Below are 22,352 nucleotides of genomic sequence, written 5' to 3'. Positions count from 1 at the left end.
ATATAAAATACATATATTAAATATATATATATATATGATAATCAAGATTAAAATGAAAATAAATTCATCAGACTTTCTCTTTAAAAGGTCAAATATCCTGTTGTTCAGAAACAAAAAAATTGCAAATAAAAAAAATGTCATGAGTACAACAATCTATATTATTCTTTTTTTTTCAAGGTTTTCACAAATAAACAATCTGAACCGTGTGAAAAAAAGTCTAAACCTTCATCACCTGCTGTGTGTTAAAGCTCCTATAAGGTGGTCTCGTTCATATCCTTCCTGCAGTGGAGCGTGTTGGATTTGTTTGTTTCAGATATTTCTCACTGAAGCTCTGAATGAAACACAAGAGGCGGGAAACGAATGAAAACCCCTCAGCATGCGGCACAAGTCATGTCCTCTTCCTGCTGGAAACCATGAGAACGATCAATTATGTTCTGAAAGTCTCTCTGCTTTACCCTGTCACTCATGTGAGTCTAACTGAGTGTGTGTGTGTGTGTGTGTGTTAGTGTATGTGTGTGTGTGGTCATTAGTCATTTAAAAGTCAAGAGGAAGAAGGTTGATGAGTGTTTTTTCTTTTTCTTTTCCCGTTGCCGCGGTGGAACCGACGCACGAAGTTCGTTGTTATTATTATCGACCAATCGCAGGCGAGGATCTAACCGGTAACGGCAGAGGGTGAAAATGATAATGGAGCATTTAGCAGCGGAAGAGGCCGAAATCTATCGGGTGGAGACCAAAAACGGAGCAAAAAGACAAGACAATATTGGACTTATATTCACAAAGTCTATGAATAATAATGAAATTAACGTTTTTTATGTTTTAAACCCAACATTGCGTTGTCCTGTTCTTTGAGGAACATGAACATCAAACACTCAGAAACGATCTGAAGACGCCAAAAAAACATTTTCGTCTGTTTTCTAACATTTCTAAGGCGATGACGAAGATGAGAATAAACATTTGTTCCAGAAACGGATCATAAAACGAAGATTAATCCTATTTATTTATTTCCTCTCATCGTATAAAAAGACGAGACAATATCGGACTTATATTCGTCAGATGGACACAAACCCGATGAATACGAAATTTAAAAAAAATGTTAACGGTGAAAAAGATAATGGAGCGTTTCGCAGCTGAAGAGTTCGAAATCTATCCGGTGGAGACCAAAAACAGAGCAAAAAGACACAATATTGGACTTATATTCACAAGTTCTATGAATAATAATGAAATAAACATCTTTCTATGTTTAAACTCCACGTTCCGTTCTCCAGTTCTCCAGGAATGAAGCTTCTTGTTCCGTGAACGCATCACATGATGATCTGGGATTGTTTTTAGATTTCCAGCACGTCTATTTATAATAAACCTTCGCACCAGGACCGAGTCGCGAGGAGACAAACAATCTCGTATTTTCACGGAGGTGTCGGCTCATTTTTCTTTTTCCGGCACGCAGCGTGATAATTATGCGTTTTCCATTTTTTACTTCCCACGTCGGCATCGAACGTGTTTGTGTTCCGCAGAGAACACAAACACGAGAGCACTTGTTTGAAGAACAAGTCCATTCTGAGAGAACCCTGTGTGGTTCTAGAGAGCACCGGTACCTCCGTTTGGTTCCTGGAAGATGCTGTGATCGGTCCAGCCCGTTCTACCTAGAACCCAATCAGAACCCATCCAGGTGGTTCTACCTAGAACCCAATCAGAACCCATCTAGAGGGTTCTACCTAGAACCCAATCAGAACCCATCCAGGTGGTTCTACCTAGAACCCAATCAGAACCCAACCAGAGGGTTCTACCTAGGACACAATCAGAACCCATCCAGGTGGTTCTACCTAGAACCCAATCAGAACCCATCTAGAGGGTTCTACCTAGAACCCAATCAGAACCTATCCAGGTGGTTCTACCTAGAACCCAATCAGAACCCAACCAGAGGGTTCTACCTAGGACACAATCAGAACCCATCCAGGTGGTTCTACCTAGAACCCAATCAGAACCCATCTAGAGGGTTCTACCTAGAATCCAATCAGAACCTATCCAGAGGGTTCTACCTAGGACACAATCAGAACCCATCCAGGTGGTTCTACCTAGAACCCAATCAGAACACACCCAGAGGGTTCTAGCAATAACCCTCTTCTATGAAAAGTGTTCGTCCATAACCCATCCAGGTGGTTCTACCTAGAACCCAATCAGAACCCATCCAGGTGGTTCTGAGTGTTCCCCTTAAATACATCAAAGTGACCTGAAGACTAAACGGAACATTTCGGTGAAAACATTCAAACACGACAGCAAGGGAGAACTCACTCCGAGCTGATTCCTCTCTCCTCCTCTCTCTCTCCTCCTCTTCCTCTCTCTCTCTCCTCTCTCTCCTCCTCTCTCTCCTCTCTCTCTCCTCCTCTCTCTCCTCTCTCCTCTCCTCTCTCTCTCTCTCTCCTCCTCTCTCCTCTCATCTATCTCTCCTCTCTCTCTCCTCCTCTCCTCTCTCTCCTCCTCTCTCTCCTCTCTCTCTCCTCCTCTCTCTCTCTCCTCTCTCTCCTCTCTCTCCTCCTCTCCTCTCTCCTCCTCTCTCCTCTCTATCCTCCTCTCTCTCTCCTCTCTCTCTCCTCTCTCTCCTCCACTCTCTCTCCTCCTCTCTTTTCTTACCCTCATTTGATTCCTTCCTCCATGCCGAGAGGTACACGCGACTAAACGGGGAGCACAGGGACGACCTCATCCCTTCTTTCTTTGTATCGGTTGTTGCTCCACGGCTTCTTCATTTCCTCTTCTTCTTCTTTCTCTTCTTCTTCTTCTTCTGTCTTGTTCTTCTTTTTCTTCTTCTTACTTCCTTCTTTTCCTGTCTCCTTCTCCTTCTTCTCCTCCTCATCCTCATTCATCTTGTCTCCTTCTTCTGTCTCCTTCTTTTTCTTTCTTCTTCTTCTGCCTTCTTCCTCCTCTTCTTCTCCTCTTCATCCTCCTTCTTCTCCTCAACCTCCTCCTCCTCCTCTTCTTCTTCTGTCTTGTTCTTCTTGTTCTTGTTCTTCCTCTTCATAGACTCAGGTAGAGATGGGCTGTGGTAACTCCTCACCGGCCAGCGGCAGCAGCAGCGACGTCACTGCAGGTGAGAGAACGTTGTTTTCCCGTCTGCGCTGCAGGTGAACCGTGAGAGAGGAGAACGTCTCTCTCTTTAATGCTTTAGTAACTTCTTCTGTCACATGTTGTTTATTTGTGCCAAGTGAGCTGCAGGTGGATACAAATACAAAATAAACATGAACATTATGAGTTCAACAGAAAGAAGTAAACTAAATTGTGGATCAAAGTTATTCTCCGTCTGTTTTCAGGTCGTTCCAAGTCTTCATCGAAGATGTGAGTTCACTCCGACCTCTTTCATCAAAACGTGTCCTTGTTGTTTGACCTTTCTCTGATGTGCTCCGTTAATGTGGAGCTTTGAACGTGTGTGTGTCTGTGTGTGTGTGCGTTTGTGTGTGTATGTGTGTGTGCGTTTGTGTGTGTGTGTGTGCTGACAGATCAGAAGATTTGTCGTCCGTGGCAGAGGACAACAAATGGAAGTGAGTCACTCAGTTCTGATTTTCAATCTACGCATATAATATAATATATATATATACATTTATATAAATTTATATAATGAAAAAGATTACTTCTAAAAGTATATTTACCATGTTGCATGTGTGTTTATAGGAACTATGGAGGTGTGTATGTGGGTTTTCCTTCAGACCTGAGCAACATTCCTCAAATACAGAAAGGATCACTAAGAGGTAACAGACACACACACACACACACACACACACACACACACACACACACACACACAAAGGCAGAGTTAATTAAATATAGTTTTAAAAAGAAAAAAAGAGAGTAATATATACATTTGTAGCCACTGTTGGCGACAATGTCGGAAATGTCTCTCTCACACACACACACACACACACACACACACACATATTTCCTGTTGAATCTTCAGGGTCGTGGGAACATGGGAGAGAAAACACTGATGAGCACTTCACAGTCTGTGTTTGTGTTTTGTTTATTGTGTGTTTCTGTGTGTGCACATGTTCACCAGTACGTTGTGTACCTTTAATTAGACGTACGTGTTGTTTTTTATTTGTGCGTCATGTGCACCTCGTTTAATATTTGACGTGTGAGTTAATGAACGAATCGGACGTCCACAGATCATGAGAGAGACCTGTCGTCCCTCAGGAGGCCGCTGTGGGGGGACGGACTCTCACCTTAATGAAGAGCCAGGTGTGTGCGCTCGCTTCAGTGTGTGTGTGTGTGTGTCGACCCCCTCCAGTGTCTCTCTGCTTTTTCTCATTAACGAAAGTGATGTCAGTACGGTGCAAAATTAATTTGCAGACACATGAAACTTCGTTGAGTGATCAGAATATATATATATATATAATATAATATATATATAAATACATCTATTAAATATATATATATATGCATAACGAAAAAGAAGAACAAAATAATATATATAAATAAATAAATATATAAATATATTAGATATATACAATATATATATATAAATATATTAGATATATTCATAAAGAAATACAAATATATATATATTACATATTATATATATATTATATATAATATGTATATAATACATATATTAAATATATATATATGCATAAAGAAAAAGAACAAAATAATATATAAATATATTTAATATATATATATAATATCTTTATAAACATATTATATATATATATATATATATAAAGAAATACAAATATATATATATATATATAATATTCTTATTTGCACTCTTTTCTACTTTGCACTGCTGCACACCTTTTTCCTCCGGAATAAATAAAGTTATATCTTAACGCATCACTGTAATTATGCAGTACATTCATCCAGTGTTGTTTTCTTCCATTGCACCTATTAAATAATAATTATTCACGTGATTTTCAGAAAGGTGCAACAGAAGAATCACACGGCAGAAGACGGAGAAGAGGAAGAAGAAGAGGAAGAAGAAGAAGAAGACCCTGCAAGGCGTTTGTCATCGGGTCTCAAATGGGAACCAGCAGCACCCAGAGGAGCCAATCTCCTCTCCCAGTGTCCTCTGTGAAGACTGTAATGGGAACCAGCACCACCTGGTTCACCGTGGGCACAAACCAACTGGTTAAAGACTCTCGCACTTCCCCGGAAGCAGACGGAGGTAAAGGAGGAAGGAGGCGGTGAGGCGGCTCACGAGGCTCAGCCAATCAGCTGACGGCCGCCACATGACAACAAGAGATGCGGCAGCTCTCCGTGTCGAGGGCGGGTCGCACTCATTTAAGGTCCGGCTACCGTGTAGGATATAACCTGTGTTGTTTTGCATATTTCTTCCTTTATTAACACCAGTAACATAAACTGTGAAGTTTTCGGTGACAAACAGACTTATTTATAATGTCCTAAAGTACTTATATTGGCCAAATAAACCTGAAAACAAAGTTTTAAAAAATGTAAACAAATAAAAGAGTGAGAACGGGGTGGGAGACGAGATAAATGTCGCCATGACACAACTTTATTTTTCAAATGTAAAAATGTTGTTCTAATATTTTTGTCACAATTATGTAATAGTCCCCCCCCGCCACAAAAAAAAGATAATTTAAAGAAATATGTTTCATGAAAATATTTTCCAAAATTAGTTTGGCACATATTTTATTTGTTTTAACTCGAATGAAGTCAAACTAATTCTTGATTTGAACTTGTCAATAATTAATAGAATGCAGCTACAATTATCACATGAATACTTTACATTAAACACACAGATAACGATTGCATCATATTTCGTGCATAATTTGCATGTACAGGACTGTGAGAATTGTGATATGTTCATTCTTTTTTTCTTATATGCAAAAAAAAAAAAAAAAATATCATGCATATTGATTACAACAAAACTGAAATAAATAATGCCTTTATTTTTTTTAATTTTGCTGATTATGGCTTACAGCTTAAAAAAACTCTAAAATCCTATCTCATAAATTTGAATATTTCCTCAGACCAAGTAAAAAGATTTATAACAGCAAAACAAAATCAAACATTTGAAAATGTGTTTGTGTGTCGAAAGTTAATTAGGCGATTCAAGTGATTTGTTTAATACCCTACTAGTATACTTTTCATGATATTCTAATATTTAGAGATAGGATATTTGAGTTTTCTTAAACCCATAATCAGCAATATTAAAAGAATAAAAGCAATATTTCAGTTTGATTTGTAATGAATCCAGAATGCATGACATTTTTGTTTTTTTAATTGCATTACAGAAAATAAAGAACTTTATCACAATATTCTAATTTTCTGAGACAGTCCTGTAGAGCACATGAGGGTATTAAGTGCATCGGAATGAATGGCGCGTGTGTGTGTGTGTGTTTAGAGGTCTAACTGAATTAGAGGAATGGTTGTATAGAAGCTCACTCTGCAAGATAAATAAAAAGTAGAGTCGCTCACTGACTTCCTTTCCCGATGACCACTTCCTCTCCGGACGCCAACTTCCTGTACAACCGCGACAGCTCATCCGGCGGCGGCGGCTTTGACTCCGGCGTGCACGGGACGTCAAAGTCGTCCGACGACGACGCCTCCTGAGACCCCGAGAGCTCCGATTGGCCGCCGCCAATCACCTCCATCGCCCGAGACGCGCCATTGGTCCCCGAGTCGCCTCGCTCCCGCCCCTCCGGCTCCGGTTGGAGGATCAGAGTGTCGGGCAAATAGGAATCCAGGTTCTGCGAGGAATGGTTGGACAGCGAGGCGGAGAGGGTCAGGCTGAAGTTCTCTTCGTTATTCGGGGTCTCCTCTTCGTCGCCGAACAGATCGGGGCTCTGGGAGCCGGTCATTTTGGAGGAGGCGGGGCTTGCGGCGGAGCAGCAGGACTGTAATTGGCTGTTGAGGCTGTTCTGGCTGTCAGGCAGCGTCTCCGTGGTGAAGAAGTCCTCCCACTTAGGGAGACAAGAGGAGCCGCTTCCTTCCTCCTTTCCTTCCTCCTTTCCTTCCTCCTCCTCCTCCTGGTCATCTTCCTCTTCATCGTTCGACTCGGTGCAGTCCATGAAGTTGCGGATCACGGGCTGAGCGTCTGTGACCGTCAGAGGAGGGGACTCCACCGCGGACGCAGTTTTCCGAGGACTCGGAGCTCCGACTGGGAAATGCAGATCGAAAAGAAAACGTTGTGAACGCCGATCGATAAATAAATTACGTTAAAATTATTACGCACCATTTGTGAAGTCCGGCGCCGTCTTCTTCCTCACTGGAGCCAGGTCCAGCCCGTCAAACAGCCCGTCATCGCCGCCGCAGTCTGATCAGAGAAGAAGATGTTAATGTTTAAAAAAGATACGCTGACGATTAAATGTTAGTTTATGAAGAAGAAAAATACCAGATTTAAGGATATAACAATCACAATTTAACTGATCTGAAAGAATTCATTAAATGGAAATACGTGCAACTCTAGTGAAATAAAATAAATAAAATAAATAAAATAAATAAAATAATAATTTAAATAAATAGGATTGTAAATGTGAAAAAAAAATTGTATATGGAAAATAAATGTTTAATATTGTCATATATATTGAAGTATTAGTAGGCCTAAACCATTTTAAAGCTCCCAAACTCCATCTGTTGTAGTTCTACGTATGTGTGCATGCGTGTGTGTGTGTGTGTGTGTGTGTGTTTCACCGTATGCAGGTCGCTCCACCACGCAGCGTTTGAGGACCCCCAGAGGTTTGTACACGGATGTCGTTTGATCCGACCGGCTCCTGCACATCAGCTTCAACCTGTAAACAATTATTAACCCAATTATCAACACGTAAAACTGGCTACAGCTCTTAACTTCTTCTTGTATCACAGGTGTGATGTTCTCTCGCTTTATTAAATTACAAAAGTCTACTAAAGGGAGACATTGGCGTCCAATTTTACAGATATTTCCTTGTTAAGTTTCCTGGTTAAATGCTCCATTATACCTTTATAAAATCTTTTATTTCCTCGTTTTGTCCAAATTAAAGAAAAACAAAAGCATGTTAGAGAATCCTCACAATTAAGAAGCCGTAAAATGAACTGAATTGAATTTAAACAAGATTTATTTATTTTTTGCATCTTGGCTTAAAAAAATACAAAAATACATCGTTGAATTATCCAAATATCGAGAGATAGATTCAACAAATCAACTCCAGACTTCACAGTCACCTACATCTGGGTTTATGAGTAAAGAATGAACACTTCTCACTCACATCTGCGTGACCTCAGTCAGCGTGAGACCAATCGGGACGACGCTCGGGTAGATGTTGACGGGCTGGAGGTCGGACAGGAAGGTTTTGATCTGACGATCAAGAGAGGAACATTCAGCGTACGTGAAGATATATATATAAATATTTAAAAAACAGAGTTTCCCTTTGAGCCTGAAACTGAGGGGGAAACTGTCTTGTTTAAGCTTCTAATAAACCTGTGTCACAAAATAAAATGCTCTCTATGTAATTGGTTCATAAAGTAGATAAATAATGGAGTTACCTCCGAGTAGGAAGAGTGGAAGCTGAAGCAGGCTCTGAAGGAACTGGCTCCTGTTCTGGAAACACAACAACAACAACAACATATATTTGAGCTCTCGTAAACCAAAACTCAACGTGATTTACACCGTCACCCAGACAATTTGGTGTTTTCCAAGAAGACTCACACTTTTGTTTATCAAATTAATTGCAAAATGTATATAAAATATAGTCAAGACATTGACAAGGTTATAAATAGTGATATTTATTGTAAATATTAATTTTGTTCTTCAAACTTGTGTCTCAAAGGAAGGCCAGTTTTATAGCTTCTCTCAGCAGCATAACTGTTTTCAGCTGCGCTCACCTAAAAAGGGTTTTCTACCCCTCTGCTAGTCTTCTAAGGCGATAACACAATGTACCATTAGAACAGTGGAGATGGGCCTCTACACACCTCTGGAGAGACTTCATCAACACCAGAGAATACTCATGTACACATTAACTATGCAGAGAGAGTTTATGATTCATTTAATGTTATCTTCATTCAAAAAAATAAGGACATTTCTACGTGACCCCAAACTTTTGAACGGTCGTGTAGAATTAATTATTCTCTCGCTCACTTTATTATCACGTTGGTTTTCTTCGTCCTCTCTCCGAACCACATGGTGGACGGTTTGATGCTGATGATGTGGAGCGGCGTCCCGTCGGAGGCGGAGCAGCCGCACGGCAGCCGGCTGCCTTGGCGGAAATCCTCATTCTACATACACACACACCAAATCATGACCCCATGTGTAAACCCTGGGTGTGTGTGTGTGTGTGGTGTGTGTGTGTGAAGGGCACCGTCGAGTGTCGGCAGGCGTGGATCTGCGTCCTGCGGTCAGTCGTCACGTAGTTCAGGATCTCGGGCATCTTCTTGAACATATCCAGACTTCTGACATGGATCTGAGACAACGCGACACGTCAACAATTAACACACACACGTGCGAGTAGGAAGTGTGTGTGTGTGTTTGTTCGTTACCTGTGTGTTGAACTGCTCCCCCAGGTTGGTGAACAGGTACTCGTATCCATACGCAGCTTTACAGTTGAGCCACACGACGTGATACGAACTCTGACGGATCCAGTTCCCCACCAGCTCCGAGATACCGCTCAGACAGACCTCCTGAACAAACACACACACACACACACACAGAAACACACACACAACGACAGAGAATAACACACACACACCCACACACAGAGAAACACACACACAACGACAGAGAATAACACACACACACACAGAGAAACACACAGAGAGAAACACACACACAGAGAAACACACACACACAGAAACACACACACAGAAAAAAACGTTGTTAAAAAAAACTGTCGACATTTTAAAATCAATCAAATCTTAGAATTTGTCCAATTTAAATCGTTATATGTGAACATAAAGTCCAAATATTAAACGTTACACACCAGCAACCGGAGCTGAGTAAATCTGGCTTAACGCCGGCAGCAGTTACATTTTATGTTAAAGTCCAGTTCTCCAGCTGCCGATCTTCCAGAACATTTTAATTCTCCTCCTTCCTGTTTGAACCCTGAACGTCTCTTCGTTGAAGCCCCGCCCCCCACGTCTCCAAAACTTACCCGAGTGGGAATCTGGTAGTATCGCGGGTCGTAGAAAGTGGAGTCCAGATAAACACTCTGAATGTCCTTCACTCTGCGTGTGAAGCGAGAAACAACAAGTGAATAATAACTATTTATATAATTATATAATAACTCCTGAACATCCTGTTGCTATGGAGACAATCTGTGGGGCAGAAAGGAGGTGAAGGGCCGACCGGCTGCCGGAGTGCAGATGCTCCATCCTCGCGACGTCTCCGGCTGCAAACCGGAAGTCTCCCGTGTACAGCACGTTGCCGTGGCAACCCTCGAACAGGAACCTGCACGCAGAAACGTTTTACAAGTCACATTTCAGGTCCGAGGGGCGTCGGAGGTTAATAATAAGAGTTATGAGTGGTTCATCTTTCCTGCGTGTTGAGGCAACACTGATAAACACACACATGGAACATTAAGATTTTAAAATGTTTTGACTTGCATGACAGAGCCGGGACAGTGACCCGCGGGGAGCAACGTGACCAATAGCTCTTCTTTCTGTCGAGGAAACACAAGACAAGATGGTGAAATGCAATCTGTTAATATTAAATGTACATTTGTGACAAGAGAAACGACTAAAAAGGAGACGACCATGCTCAGTGTTTACCTCTCCGGATGTTTCGTCAACCAGAGAAATCTGAGTGGGGCTCTCCACCTCCAAGGGAACCTGAAACAGAAAAAAAAACTCAAAATACTACAATGCAAAGATACCATAAAGCATGACAAGTGAGCTCTGACAATCAACAGTGTACACATATCCAAATGTCTAGTGTCAAGTGACAGTTACTCTGTAGTAGATAATACTCTTAATCACCACGACTGCATACACAGTGAAGCAGAACGTATTATAAGGGACTTACAATGTATTCCTCCCAGAAGGAGTACTTGGGGTTGCTCAGCAGCAGCTCTTTGGTCACAAAGGAGCAGTAAAGCCTGACCGTCCGACTGCAAATATAATACATTAATACATAATATAATACATGGTTACAGCTGTTCATAGCATTGCTTTTACCCAAAGCTGGTGGTAACTTATTGTCATTTTTGTTTGGGTCAATTCAGGATACACCAACTTTAACACGTTACAAATTACTTTATATATTGTAACTTTATATAAATACTGAGAAAAAACCTGAGCGAAAAGCTTAAATAGCAATTCTCTTATCAGAGTTCAAAGGTCAAGTAAACTTCACCTGAACTGTAGTTTCCTCTTCAGTTTTGGTCCTTTCAGTCCTTTCATGTGATCTGTTTATACGATAAAAACAGGAGGACATCAGCTATATTGTATTTATTATCACCAGTTCAAAGATAACATACATTGTTCCATGTTTATACGATGTATACGATGTATATGAGAGGGTTTGACTCAGTTAGCGCGGTCGCCTGTTAAACCGTAACACGTCCCGGGCTCACCTTTATGGCAATGGGAGAGAAAATAAGCCCGGGAATGTAGATTCTCCCGGTCGAACCGGTCCAGAGAAACGGTGGGATACTCCTTCATTCGACCTGCAAAGGAACTCATCTTCCAACCTTTTTCTGTTATCGTTTTAAATTTGTTTCCAGTAGAAAGAGCATATTTAGCTCATTGACATCGTCTGTGTGTTGTTGTTTTTTTGTCCCGCCCACTAGTTTCAGTTCTTCTTCTTCCTCTCCTTTAGGGCGGTTTAGAGGCTTTTCACGGGTACTACCGCCACCTGGTGTCCGTTTACTAACCGGTCTTTTTCTAGGACTAACCTCGTTGCAATTATCATATTCAATCCATATTCAATCCCTTTTTTCTTTATTTCTGAAATATGTTATTCATGTGTACAACACTGACCGAGAGTTGTCAGTTTGTATTGTTATTTAAGTCGTTTGGCGCCATCTCCCGGGAAGCTTTTGGCTTCGGTCCTCCCACACAGAAGAAGAAAGTTCACGGTAACCAGGCAACCAAAGTGAAGCTACAGCTAAACCTAACTGGCGTCGATAAAGAAACCAATAAAAACAACAAAATAAAGTAAGTAAACTGTTACCAGTATTTGAAATTAAACAAAAAGTGGTAAATGTGTGCAAATGTGAGTCATTTTATGTGAGACTGTAAGATCTCAGTTGACATAAACATACAAAAAAAGTTACTTATCGTCTTTGTTTTTAGCCCAAAACGCACCAAACTCCATTTAATAATGTTGTATTTAGTGTAGCGTTAAGGAGCTATTTGTATCACTGCTTATATTCCGATGTACTATCACCATATAAGTTATTTAAGACCTCCTATAGTGTCCGTTATTTATTAAGGCCTATATTGTAATATTGTTTTGTTTTTTAAAGAAGAAAAAATATTCTTAAAAAAAAAAATTACGCCAAATATTTACTTTGCCTGGTTAAATTTGAAGATCACAAAGATGAACACGTTTGTTTTTATGTTAAAAAGAAAAAAACAGTTCAGCCTCTATAACCTCAATATACTGCTATTGATTTCCTCCAGCATGAGATTAAAGTAAGAGCATCTGATAAGTCAGTTATAACCTTAATTATTTGTCATTCTCTTGTCATTTTCTTGTCATGTTTTTTCAGACGAGCCAGGAATTCAAGAAGCTTTTGCATTCCTGCCACATCTTTATAGCTTCACCACGATGCCCTGCACGACTGACAACAACTCCAAGCCCAAGTCCATGAGCAGAGCCAGAGGGTGGACGGCAGAGGTGGAAAATCTGTTCAGATTCCAGCAGGCCGGCTACAGAGACGAAATGGAGTACATTCAAGTTAAACAAGGGGCCATGGTAAATATTGTACAATGTGTTCAAGCTCATTGTAAACACAATTTTCCCTGATTGATCGTCGTATAATTTAAGTCCTTTTCTTTTAAAAGAAACACAAGAAAGAGCTCAAAAAAGTGCTTTAACTTAGAGTAAAATAACAGGTGTTTCATACACGTCAGAGGTCCAATAAGCTCTAAACATCACCTGCGCGTCTGCATTTCTGTTTCTGTCTCCTCAGGTCGACAAATGGCCCGAGAGCGGCTTCGTGAAGAAGCTCCAGCGTCGAGACAACACGTTCTTTTACTACAGTAGGAAGAGAGAATGTGAGGACCGTGACGTCAACAAAGTCATAGTTTATGCATATTGAGGTGTTCTGGACTTCATCAACTTCTTATTTTGATAATATAACTGGATAGATAGATATAAATAGATATAAAGTGACCTGTCAACACACACTAGAGGCACAGAAGAAGAAGGGGACCTCTCTGTTTGGTTTTCAATAAAGGATTTTTTTTTTTCAAACTGCACTTGAGAATTGCTTTGTAGACACCTGGTGTGTGATTGTGTCCGTGTTCTCCGCAGAGTGAATATGATAATTGTCCTCCGTGGATTTTGCCAAAGGAATAGTTTCCCTAAAAGTCTGAGAATAGAGTAAATCAGCGACTCAGATGAGGAGTTTCCCACCGGGTAGTTAAGCATCAGGACAAAATCATTTTAAGCGTGGGAGAGTGTGAGAATATCCTTTTTTTTTAAAAACTGAGCACTGTTGACAGGGCAGTTATGTACAAGCATGTTTATTTCAGTATGACTTAGTTTAAACTGTATTTAGGTGTCTGCTGCCTTTATTCAGGTGCGCCCCGCCATCACACGCGAACGGGAGGGCAACACAATACACTGCTGTTTACTTTCTGCTCCAGAGTGACCGAGAAGTCAGTTAAGATCTCAATTATGTGGCATTTTCTTGTCTTGTTATTTACAGACGATAAGTTGTCACATAAATGCCACGGAAAGAGCAAAAGACATAGATCACCTGTATCGGTTCCAGCAGACTTTCACTCAACCGGTTATATGAAGAAGAAGAAAAGGACTGAAAGGACCAAATAACGAAGAGACAACAGCAGAAGTTTACTTGACCTTTGAACTCTCCTGAGGGAACTCTTATCAGCCAGTACCATCTCAGCCTCTCCTTAAGTTGCCATGTTGTTTAGAAACGTGGTGTATTCATCCTGAAATGGGCAATTCTTGTCTTTTGAGGCTCCCAAGGCACGAGACATAATGTTCCTGTCTGAAAGGTAACACAGTGATGGCCTCCGGTGAACACTCTTGTGTTGCTCATGACATTCATGAACTTGATATCTTCTCTGGACATTTCAATCTGCTTCCTTGAGTCATGGTTATACTGTTTAATCAGCATTTATTGCAGATGTTCCACAAGCCACTGCCTGAATACTAACATCAACTAAATAGCTTCTACATTATCACTCTCTATTAGACTTAACATATCAAAGAGGCCTCTTTTTAAATACATAATATAGATTTTGTAGCTGAAGATGTCATGCACTAGTTAATAAAACTACGTCATGTTTCTTCTAGCAAAAATTTCAATGAGATCAATTATATGAGTTGAGTAATTACATTATTACAGTCACCACATTTATATTTGACTATATTTAATGAGGAGAGGTTCCGTGCCCACTCACTGTAACCGGTTTTTAAAAATGTGGCTGAAGCTTTCTGTTTGCTGGGATTAAGCACCCGGCCCGTCACACTCTGCTCATGTGATGGGACCATGAGGGGGGAGATTATCCATGAAACACATGTTTCTTCTTCTTCCAGATCAAGAACTAATTGCTTTACTTAGCTGCTCGGGGAATGAGAGATTTATGCATTTTTATTAACTTGTATTTTTAAAAGTTGACAAGCTGATGGGAATACACACCCTGCTGCATTACAGACAGCAGGGCAGGTGAGTAGGCTCATACTAAATTACATTATTCTACTTTACTTTATAATAGCTTTTCAGACATCCGAGCACCAAATTCCTTTAACAATAATGGTCGATTTAATGTCCCAGAAAATGCACTAAAACTTGTACTTTTTCTGTTTTAATGTGTGGCATGTCTCCCTTTTAACACTAGAAAAAAGCGGTTGGGAATTAAAACACTTTCCACACAAAAAACTGCACTAAGAGGTCCTCACGCCAAACCTCGTTCATAATTTTAAGGATTTAATACTCTATAATAATCTATTTACAGATGTACTGCATCCAATTAAAAAAAAATAATATGATTACCAGGTGATCTGTATATTATTCTATATATATCTAGTATCACATAAAAACAGTTTTTTAAATGTGAGTAAATAAATAAATGAGCATATTAGCAGCCGCTGTTAGATGGCCTACTTTTTGAACGAAGTCTGGCGAGCGGATCAGCCGACGGGCTGGTGTTACGGTTGAACAGGCGACCGTGTTAACTGGCGACTTCCCGTCGCGCTATCCTCGTGAATGCCGCTTGGTTTAAGTTTGTAATCAAGTGTCAACCCCTCTCATGGACATACTAATATGTGCTATACAAATAAAACAATGTGGCATTCACGAGGGCAGCTACCTGTTCTCTTTATATTTTCAACAGCTGTCTGTAACTACGACACCAACGGACGCATTGATTCAAAGTCGCCAGTTAACACGGTCGCTTCTTAATCCGTAACACCGGCGTCCCGTTGTCGGCCCAACGGTAATTGCACTCGCCTTTAAGAGTTTAAACTGAAGCCACCGGGGCTCATTCCCTTTAATTCCAACTCGACCCTATTATCTGAAGTTAAGTTGGCAGACGCGGAGGTTTTAAAGGCGAGTAAAAGACAAAATAGTACAAAACATTAGCTTTTCGTCTTCTTCGGCGTTTTTTTTATTTTTACAAACTGTATTGATTACGGGACGGTTGGCCTCGTTTTTGCGACCTTGTGACACTTTACGTGCAAAGCTCAAGTTTACGTCAGCTCACAGTAACGTAAGTGAAGTTGTAACGTCAACGCTAGCAGGTCGTTTTACGGCTCTTCTCATACCCGGTTTGTTGTGTTAATAACTAAATATTGCGGGTGTTTCACCGGCGTGTGTTCCTCTGAACGGTGAGCTACGGGGAGGGAGCGTTCACCCGCTTCTGGTTGTCACTGACGGGGCGCACGAGCTGTTTGGTTTAAAGGTAAAGGTGTGTGTTAGCTAGGTGAGATGTTTACCTGTCTGGTATGTGGCGGCTGTCACACTAATGGTGTCTCTGGTGTCTGAACTTTCCAACCAAAAACACGCAGCTGTCGTTTCTACTGCAGCTGCACGACAACTTAACGTTGATTGTAACCCTTGCATACATATATATTCTATATTTAATTCTATATTTAATGTGAATTGATTCTGTGTTGACATTCATTGAAAAAAAAGGGCCTGAAATGCACCTAAAAGTTGTTTACAAGTTCTTACGCTGTCTTCAAATCTGTCAATCCCCCTAAAAAAAGACAGAAATTAAATTAGCTTTCTTTATTTTAAAATTGAATTGCATCTTATTTTCAACATAAACCTTTCATTGTGGTTTTATTCATGTGACATAATTGGTAATGGAGCTGAAAGAGTTGATTTAATAGATTAGTGGATCAACGGAACAACTAATTTGTGTAATCTTTTTGATCTTTTAATTGAAAGTCATAAGTGTTTTTTTAATCCCAACAGTGATTTATTGACTTTTATACATTCATTGTTTAAAAAAAATCATCTATAATAGTTAAAAGTGAATATCTTTGGGTTGTTGTTTGTCGGTGAGACAAAACGAGACATTTCCAGTACTTGTTATGAACCATATTTCGCTGCTGTTTTTACTTTTTATAGATTATCTGAAGAATTGAGGAAATAATCCCCACATTAATCGATAATGAAGGATTGAAACTGAGTCTTTTGAAATAAGTAATGTGTTGAGCAGCAGATTTAAATGATGGTTTTCTAACAACAACTTTTCTAAAGCACATATTCACATAAGTATTTACTTTCTACACTAGCCTGCAGGATAATGACTGAATCAATACTTGTTTCCTACATTTGTTTAGTTAAAATGGCTTACTGAGGTGTCATTGCAAATATGTTCTTAGCTCAGTTAAGTCTTGTTTTTAAAGGAGCCTAGAGAATCACAAGGCTCTGCAGGAATGTGGCTTTAGGACAGTTGTGTGTTCCTTCATAATGAAGCTCTTGTTTTGCACTGCGTGTGTTTTTTCTGCTGAGGAAGCTGTGCAGAGGTTTTGTTTCCTTTCCTGCCTCCTGACCTAGAAAGGAAGCGGCCGTCTTTGGGAAAACAGGGTGTTCAAACATATATCTATATATCTATATTTTAACCTCTCTGGAGATGTTGTCTCCCCCTCCCCCCCCGTAGTTATCATGTGCTTCACACGCCTTCCTTTTTGGGTTTTTGTTGCGTCTGAGCCGACGCCACCGAAGTGGGATGTGCGTCAGGTTGTAACGACGAGCCGAGCCTAAACTTTCCCCCGCGGTCTAGTTGTGTTCTGGAATACGTTGGATTTCCGAGAGTTGTGAGCGGACAAAGAAACTTTATATTTCTCAAGGGATGTATCAAAAAATTAGGATGTACAAGAGGAGAGAATGCGTTTTTTAAACGAGGACTCACACTGAAATCACTCGGGGTTGTTTATTTTCTTCATAAGGCCCTTAAACACTTGGCAGATTAAAGAAAACAAAGGTTTTCTTACATAAATAAACCCAGATTTATTGTTGTTTAATATTGGAGGTGTGAAATCTGAAGGGAAAGTATTTTTGACACCCTCTGCATGTTTAGGTAAAAAAAGAAATTCTATTTATAGTTGATAGTATTGAGCCCATTACAGGCAGTAAAGACTGTTCCTGCCTCTCTTTTTAAATACATCATATAGTGAATAATATGAGGACTCCACTTCTTCAAGAAAACAAAACAGGACTTTAATAGAAGTTCAAAGTTCATTCTTGACGTCTCATGACATGTCTGTTGTCTGTTCCGTAGCTTGTGGAGAGAAATATTTTATTTTGTAGGGTGATTATATTCACGTAGCATTTCTATTTCTACTAATGTCGGCGAGCAAGAGTTCCCAGAGCTTTACGTGTCTCGTTATTTGTTACGCAACAGTCCGAAACCCAAATATATTCATGAAGATATCATATATTTGATTTAACGTTCGCGGAGTTTTTACTCAAAAAGTGACTAAAAATGATCGAATCAGTTATCGATGCAGTCGATTTGTTTTTAGGTAAAAATATAAAACAAGATCAAACTTAGATTTAGCAGAAATAAATCTACTTTTACATCGTAGAGGAATCAGAATGCAGCTGGACTTTGGTTTCATATCAGCTTCCTCTTTCCAAACCGCCATCGTCATCATCACGACTCTTCTTTCTTTTCTTTTTCTTTTCTTGAAAGATGGAAGTGACTCGTGGTCGTTATCGCACCTGAGAATAGAGGAAGTGACGCCGGAGGAGCTGCGACGAAAATCAGCTTTCTGTTGTTTAATAATCAGAAATAGAAGAGAAGCAACATAACTTTGAGTGTTTTCTAAAGTTTTGATGCTCAAAATACTTGATGGATCCACTGCGGTTAACACAAAAAGTACCATTTATTATAATCTATATAATGTCCTAAAGTAGTACAAAAACAAAGTGAAAAGGGGACGTCTCCAAATGTTTTGTCTTATTAAAAGTGCAAAACACAAATATGTTAAATTTATGATGATAAAATAAAGAGAAAAGCAGTTAATTTTCACATTTTAAGAGGCAAGAAACATTAAAAGTTCATTATTTTAGCTTCATAATCGACCTTTTAAAGATGAATTAATTCTTAATTGTTTCAGCTTTAATAAAAATAAACATTTTAAAATCACACGGCGTTGAATGCAGGAGTTCAATGATTTGTAATTATTTTGTCAAAGTAACAAAAATAGTGTATATTTAGTAAATAGTGTAATGTTTGTGTAAATTAGAAATAAAATAAAACATTTGATGAGCTCCTAAACTTGTGACTTATGCAAATGTTGCTTCAGGCAGGAAGTTGAGAAAGTTCATCGTTTCCTGTTGTGATTGTTTTATTTCTTTTTGTTCCACAGGTAAAGTAACTCGCCCACCTGGCCGCCGGTCGCCCTCCGTGATGTCGCCATCCGCCCGCTGACGGCTTCCTGGACGCCGTGCGGAGGAGGAGGAGGAGGCGGGCGGCTCCGCCGACATGCTGCAGTGGCCCGACGTCTCCAGGAGGTGGCGCCGCTGAGAGGCGAGCGGGTTCGGTGCTGAGTGTTTTTCGGGGGCCATGGACGACTTCGCAGCCAGGACGTACGGCACCGGCGGCGGCGGCGGCGGCGGCGGCATGGACAACAGGCCTCTGTTCGGGGAGACCTCGGCTCGGGTGGGCGGCGCCGCGGGACGCGCTCCATTCAGAACGAATGGAACCACCCAGAGTTACCGTCACTCGGAGTTTATTGTTCTTAACTCTTTGGTCTTTTCTCGCAGGATCGGATCATCAACCTGGCAGTCGGGGGATTCACGTCGCTGGTGGTCCTCGTGAGTACAAATCTTCTGCAGCATCACTTGTGTGTGTGTGTGTGGTGACTCCACCCCTCTGGGCGTATGTAATGCCGTGGCTCCTCCTCCTCCAGACGACGGTGATCAGCTCCTTCGTGTTCCCCTCGTTGCCGCCGCGGCCGCTCAACGTCTTCTTCGCCGCCTGCATCCTGCTGACGTGCGGCTCCGCCATCGTGCTGGTGAGCATCATCATCATCATCATCATCATCAGAACCTGGAGGAGTTTTTACTCTATTGCATTCATTTTGTTATATTATTATTAGTTATTGGCAGGTTGTTTTTTTGTTTTGCATATTTTTTAATTGTTTGTTGTTTATTGGACGTCTTGCATAGCAGAACACACACACATATATATATATATATATACACACGTATATATATACGTGTGTATATATACATATATATACATGTGTATTTATATATATGTATATATATATACACATATGTGTGTATGTATATATGTATATATACACATATATATATACATGTGTGTGTGTATATATATATACATGTGTATATATATGTATATACACATATGTGTGTATGTATATACACATATATATACGTGTGTGTGTGTGTATATATATAATATATATATGTGTGCACAGCAAAAAAAATATTTGAGAATAAAGTTACAATATTTTGGCTGAAATTTTAGTGTTTTTAGACTCAATTATGAATCAATTAATCAGAAAAATTATAATGTGTGATTTAAAAAACTATTCTTCCGAGCAGACGTTTCTCGTCAGACTTTGAAAGAACATTTTGGAGATTAAAAACAACAACACGGGTCAAAACAACAACACGGGTCCATTATTCATATCGTCTTCCCATTCCTCCCTGTAGATCGTCTGGTACCGGCAGGGCGACCTGGAGCCTAAATTCAGGAACCTGATCTACTTCATGCTGGCGTCCATCGTGCTGCTCTGCCTCTGTGCCAACCTCTACTTCCACGATGTCAGGTAGAGGCGCCAGGAGGAGGAGGAGGAGGAGGAAGAGGAGGGACATGGCCTTGACACGTGGAGAGAGACTAACTCACAAACTTTAAGGATTTAACTTCCCACCTCAGCTGAAGCAAAACTGAAGAATCTCGGACCAAAACCAGTGAAGCTGAACGGGTCCAGTGGGATGAAAACTGTCACAATGAATTACACACATGCACACGCACACACGCACACAGGCACACGCACACAGGCACACAGGCACACCGTGTATAAATCATCACGTACTGTGAGAGGCCATCAATCTGCTTGGAGGATGAATCGGGTGTGTTTACATGAACATAAATAATAATAATCATAATAAGTATATATCTATAACAAGCTCTTACATCTGGTTTCATAATTCAACAAACTCAGAGGAAACATTTGCCCTTTTTTTGTTATGTTGCATTTTACATGTTTTTTTCTCTTCCTAGACTGTCCTAATTCTGTACTATATACACCTACTATATATATTTATATATATGTAATTTACTTTGATGTACATCATCTGCCAAAACTTCTCAACCAGAAAGCAAAATATTTTTTACAAACATGAAATACTTTGCACCTTCAATTCCTTTGTGCAATGCATTGTGGGTATAATGAATCTTTACTTTATATTTAATGTGGTATAAACTGGAATTGGGACAGTCAAACTTTATGCAACCTTTGAGTTAAAATAATGTAACGACACAACATTGTCACTCTGTACATTAATTAAGCTTAAACTAACATACAATTATGTATTCTCTCATTAATTTATATGTATGTTATATGTTATATATATTGATATTATATATATATATATTATATATATATATAATGTGTTTATATAATCTATATAAAATATATATGTGTATATATAATCTATATTATTATAATATATATATTATAAAATATTTAGAGAATGTGTATATATAATATGTGTCATCTCTATGCAATTTACATTTTTCAAAGCTCAAAATATTTTTCTTTTAAGAAGTTGAAATCCAAAATGAATTTTCGAAAATATAGTTTTTTCTTTCTTGTGTTTTAACATGTATGATTTCTCGAGAATATCTTTTTGTTACTCATTAATTTTATTATTTTATAGAGTTAATTCTTCACCAGGGCAATGTTTCCTTTAACCATGATGATGTCATCCGTGAGCATGTACACACACACACCACCATGTAGCACCAACTAGCTAACGCAGCTTCAGGCTTCTGTGGCAAATATTATGCAATATTATGTTTTTATTTACGACTTCTTGTTTTGATCCGATTATCATTTAATTCTTTGCCAAGAGGAATTTTCTTTTTTAAATGCTGCACCAAGTATCCACTTACACTTGTCTAAAACACGCACGCACGCGCACACACACACACACACTAAAACTAACGGGGAACTATTTGCACTGAAGCCGCACGTTCGATCTCCACAGGGATCCAGATGTTGCTCTCGATTCATTTTGATTTACTGAAGTCGCTTTTAAGTTCGTTTTTACATCGAGAGAATCATAATCATAATAATTTTAATTATAATCATGGAGCTCGGCACAAACTGGAATTTAGCTCCAATTTAAACTCGAATTATTTTGTTTTCTCCATTCAGTGTTTTGTGGGTTGAGAGAAAGAAAGAAAAAGCTCTTCCGTTTCCCCCGAAGGCCAAAAACATGAAGATGTTTAAATTGACCGTCAGATGGAAAAGAAAGAACTGAAGTCTAGATGTTATTCACTCACTGCCAAGAGTCTGAGTTTCACATCTGGAACCAATAACGTGTCAATCTTTAAATACTCAACGTGGTAGAATCATGGAGTCGGAACTCTTTTCTCTTTTCCTTGTTGCTGAATAAACTAAAATTAATCTCAACCTGCCATGACTTCAGGATTGTCAAAGCCAAGGCGTTTATTTTATGGAATAAATAATCATGAACCCACAATGACTCGATACTGTGTGTTTGTGTGTGACAGACTCTTTGGGGCGA

At 39.7% G+C, this 22,352-nt stretch overlaps 4 protein-coding genes across 7 annotated transcripts in view; 2 read left to right on the top strand and 2 right to left on the bottom strand.

Annotated features, from left to right (window-relative positions):
• The window catches only part of lamb1b (laminin, beta 1b), a 28,780-nt gene extending 26,077 nt beyond the window's left edge, over positions 1-2,703 (bottom strand). Inside the window, exons 1-2 of one of the 2 annotated variants that reach the window (XM_056424814.1) lie at positions 2,629-2,703; positions 233-331 (exon numbers count right to left, since the gene is read on the bottom strand). Coding sequence is in view for 1 of the 2 variants with exons in the window: in XM_056424813.1 (XP_056280788.1) it covers positions 2,629-2,634 (6 nt within the window). In the remaining variant the exon portion in view is untranslated. The remainder of the gene's footprint in view (positions 1-232; positions 332-2,628) is intronic. The other variant, XM_056424813.1, reaches the window with a different exon arrangement.
• A 3,556-nt stretch (positions 2,704-6,259) lies between these two features.
• Positions 6,260-11,681, bottom strand: dclre1c (DNA cross-link repair 1C, PSO2 homolog (S. cerevisiae)). Its single transcript, XM_056424898.1, has 15 exons — positions 11,487-11,681; positions 11,267-11,318; positions 10,937-11,021; positions 10,684-10,743; positions 10,519-10,574; positions 10,262-10,363; positions 10,068-10,140; positions 9,457-9,597; positions 9,279-9,380; positions 9,059-9,195; positions 8,467-8,521; positions 8,190-8,278; positions 7,639-7,736; positions 7,181-7,261; positions 6,260-7,105 (listed from the first exon to the last, which is right to left on the bottom strand). The coding sequence occupies exons 1-15, from the start codon at positions 11,593-11,595 to the stop codon at positions 6,420-6,422; spliced, it is 1,926 nt and encodes a 641-aa protein (XP_056280873.1). The 5' UTR covers positions 11,596-11,681; the 3' UTR covers positions 6,260-6,419.
• A 337-nt stretch (positions 11,682-12,018) lies between these two features.
• meig1 (meiosis/spermiogenesis associated 1) lies at positions 12,019-13,317 on the top strand. The gene is made up of 3 exons (XM_056425242.1): positions 12,019-12,069; positions 12,627-12,832; positions 13,050-13,317. The coding sequence occupies exons 2-3, from the start codon at positions 12,686-12,688 to the stop codon at positions 13,176-13,178; spliced, it is 276 nt and encodes a 91-aa protein (XP_056281217.1). The 5' UTR covers positions 12,019-12,069; positions 12,627-12,685; the 3' UTR covers positions 13,179-13,317.
• A 2,384-nt stretch (positions 13,318-15,701) lies between these two features.
• tmem243b (transmembrane protein 243, mitochondrial b) lies at positions 15,702-22,307 on the top strand. 3 transcript variants are annotated; one of them, XM_056424851.1, is made up of 5 exons: positions 15,702-16,017; positions 18,941-19,227; positions 19,332-19,382; positions 19,478-19,582; positions 20,250-22,307. In XM_056424851.1, exons 2-5 carry the CDS (start codon positions 19,132-19,134, stop codon positions 20,367-20,369), a joined length of 372 nt encoding a protein of 123 aa, XP_056280826.1. In that variant the 5' UTR covers positions 15,702-16,017; positions 18,941-19,131; the 3' UTR covers positions 20,370-22,307. The 3 variants fall into 3 exon arrangements, with proteins under 3 accessions (XP_056280826.1, XP_056280827.1, XP_056280828.1); XM_056424852.1 differs by having other exon boundaries at positions 18,935-19,227; XM_056424853.1 differs by having other exon boundaries at positions 15,862-15,877; positions 18,935-19,227.
• Positions 22,308-22,352: the final 45 nt, after the last annotated feature.

This window comes from Pseudoliparis swirei, chromosome 10 (genome assembly GCF_029220125.1).
Source record: "Pseudoliparis swirei isolate HS2019 ecotype Mariana Trench chromosome 10, NWPU_hadal_v1, whole genome shotgun sequence".
NCBI classification, from domain to species: domain Eukaryota; kingdom Metazoa; phylum Chordata; class Actinopteri; order Perciformes; family Liparidae; genus Pseudoliparis; species Pseudoliparis swirei.
The sequence above is the reverse complement of the archived record's forward strand: the minus strand, read 5'-3'. Positions and strand labels throughout refer to the sequence as shown.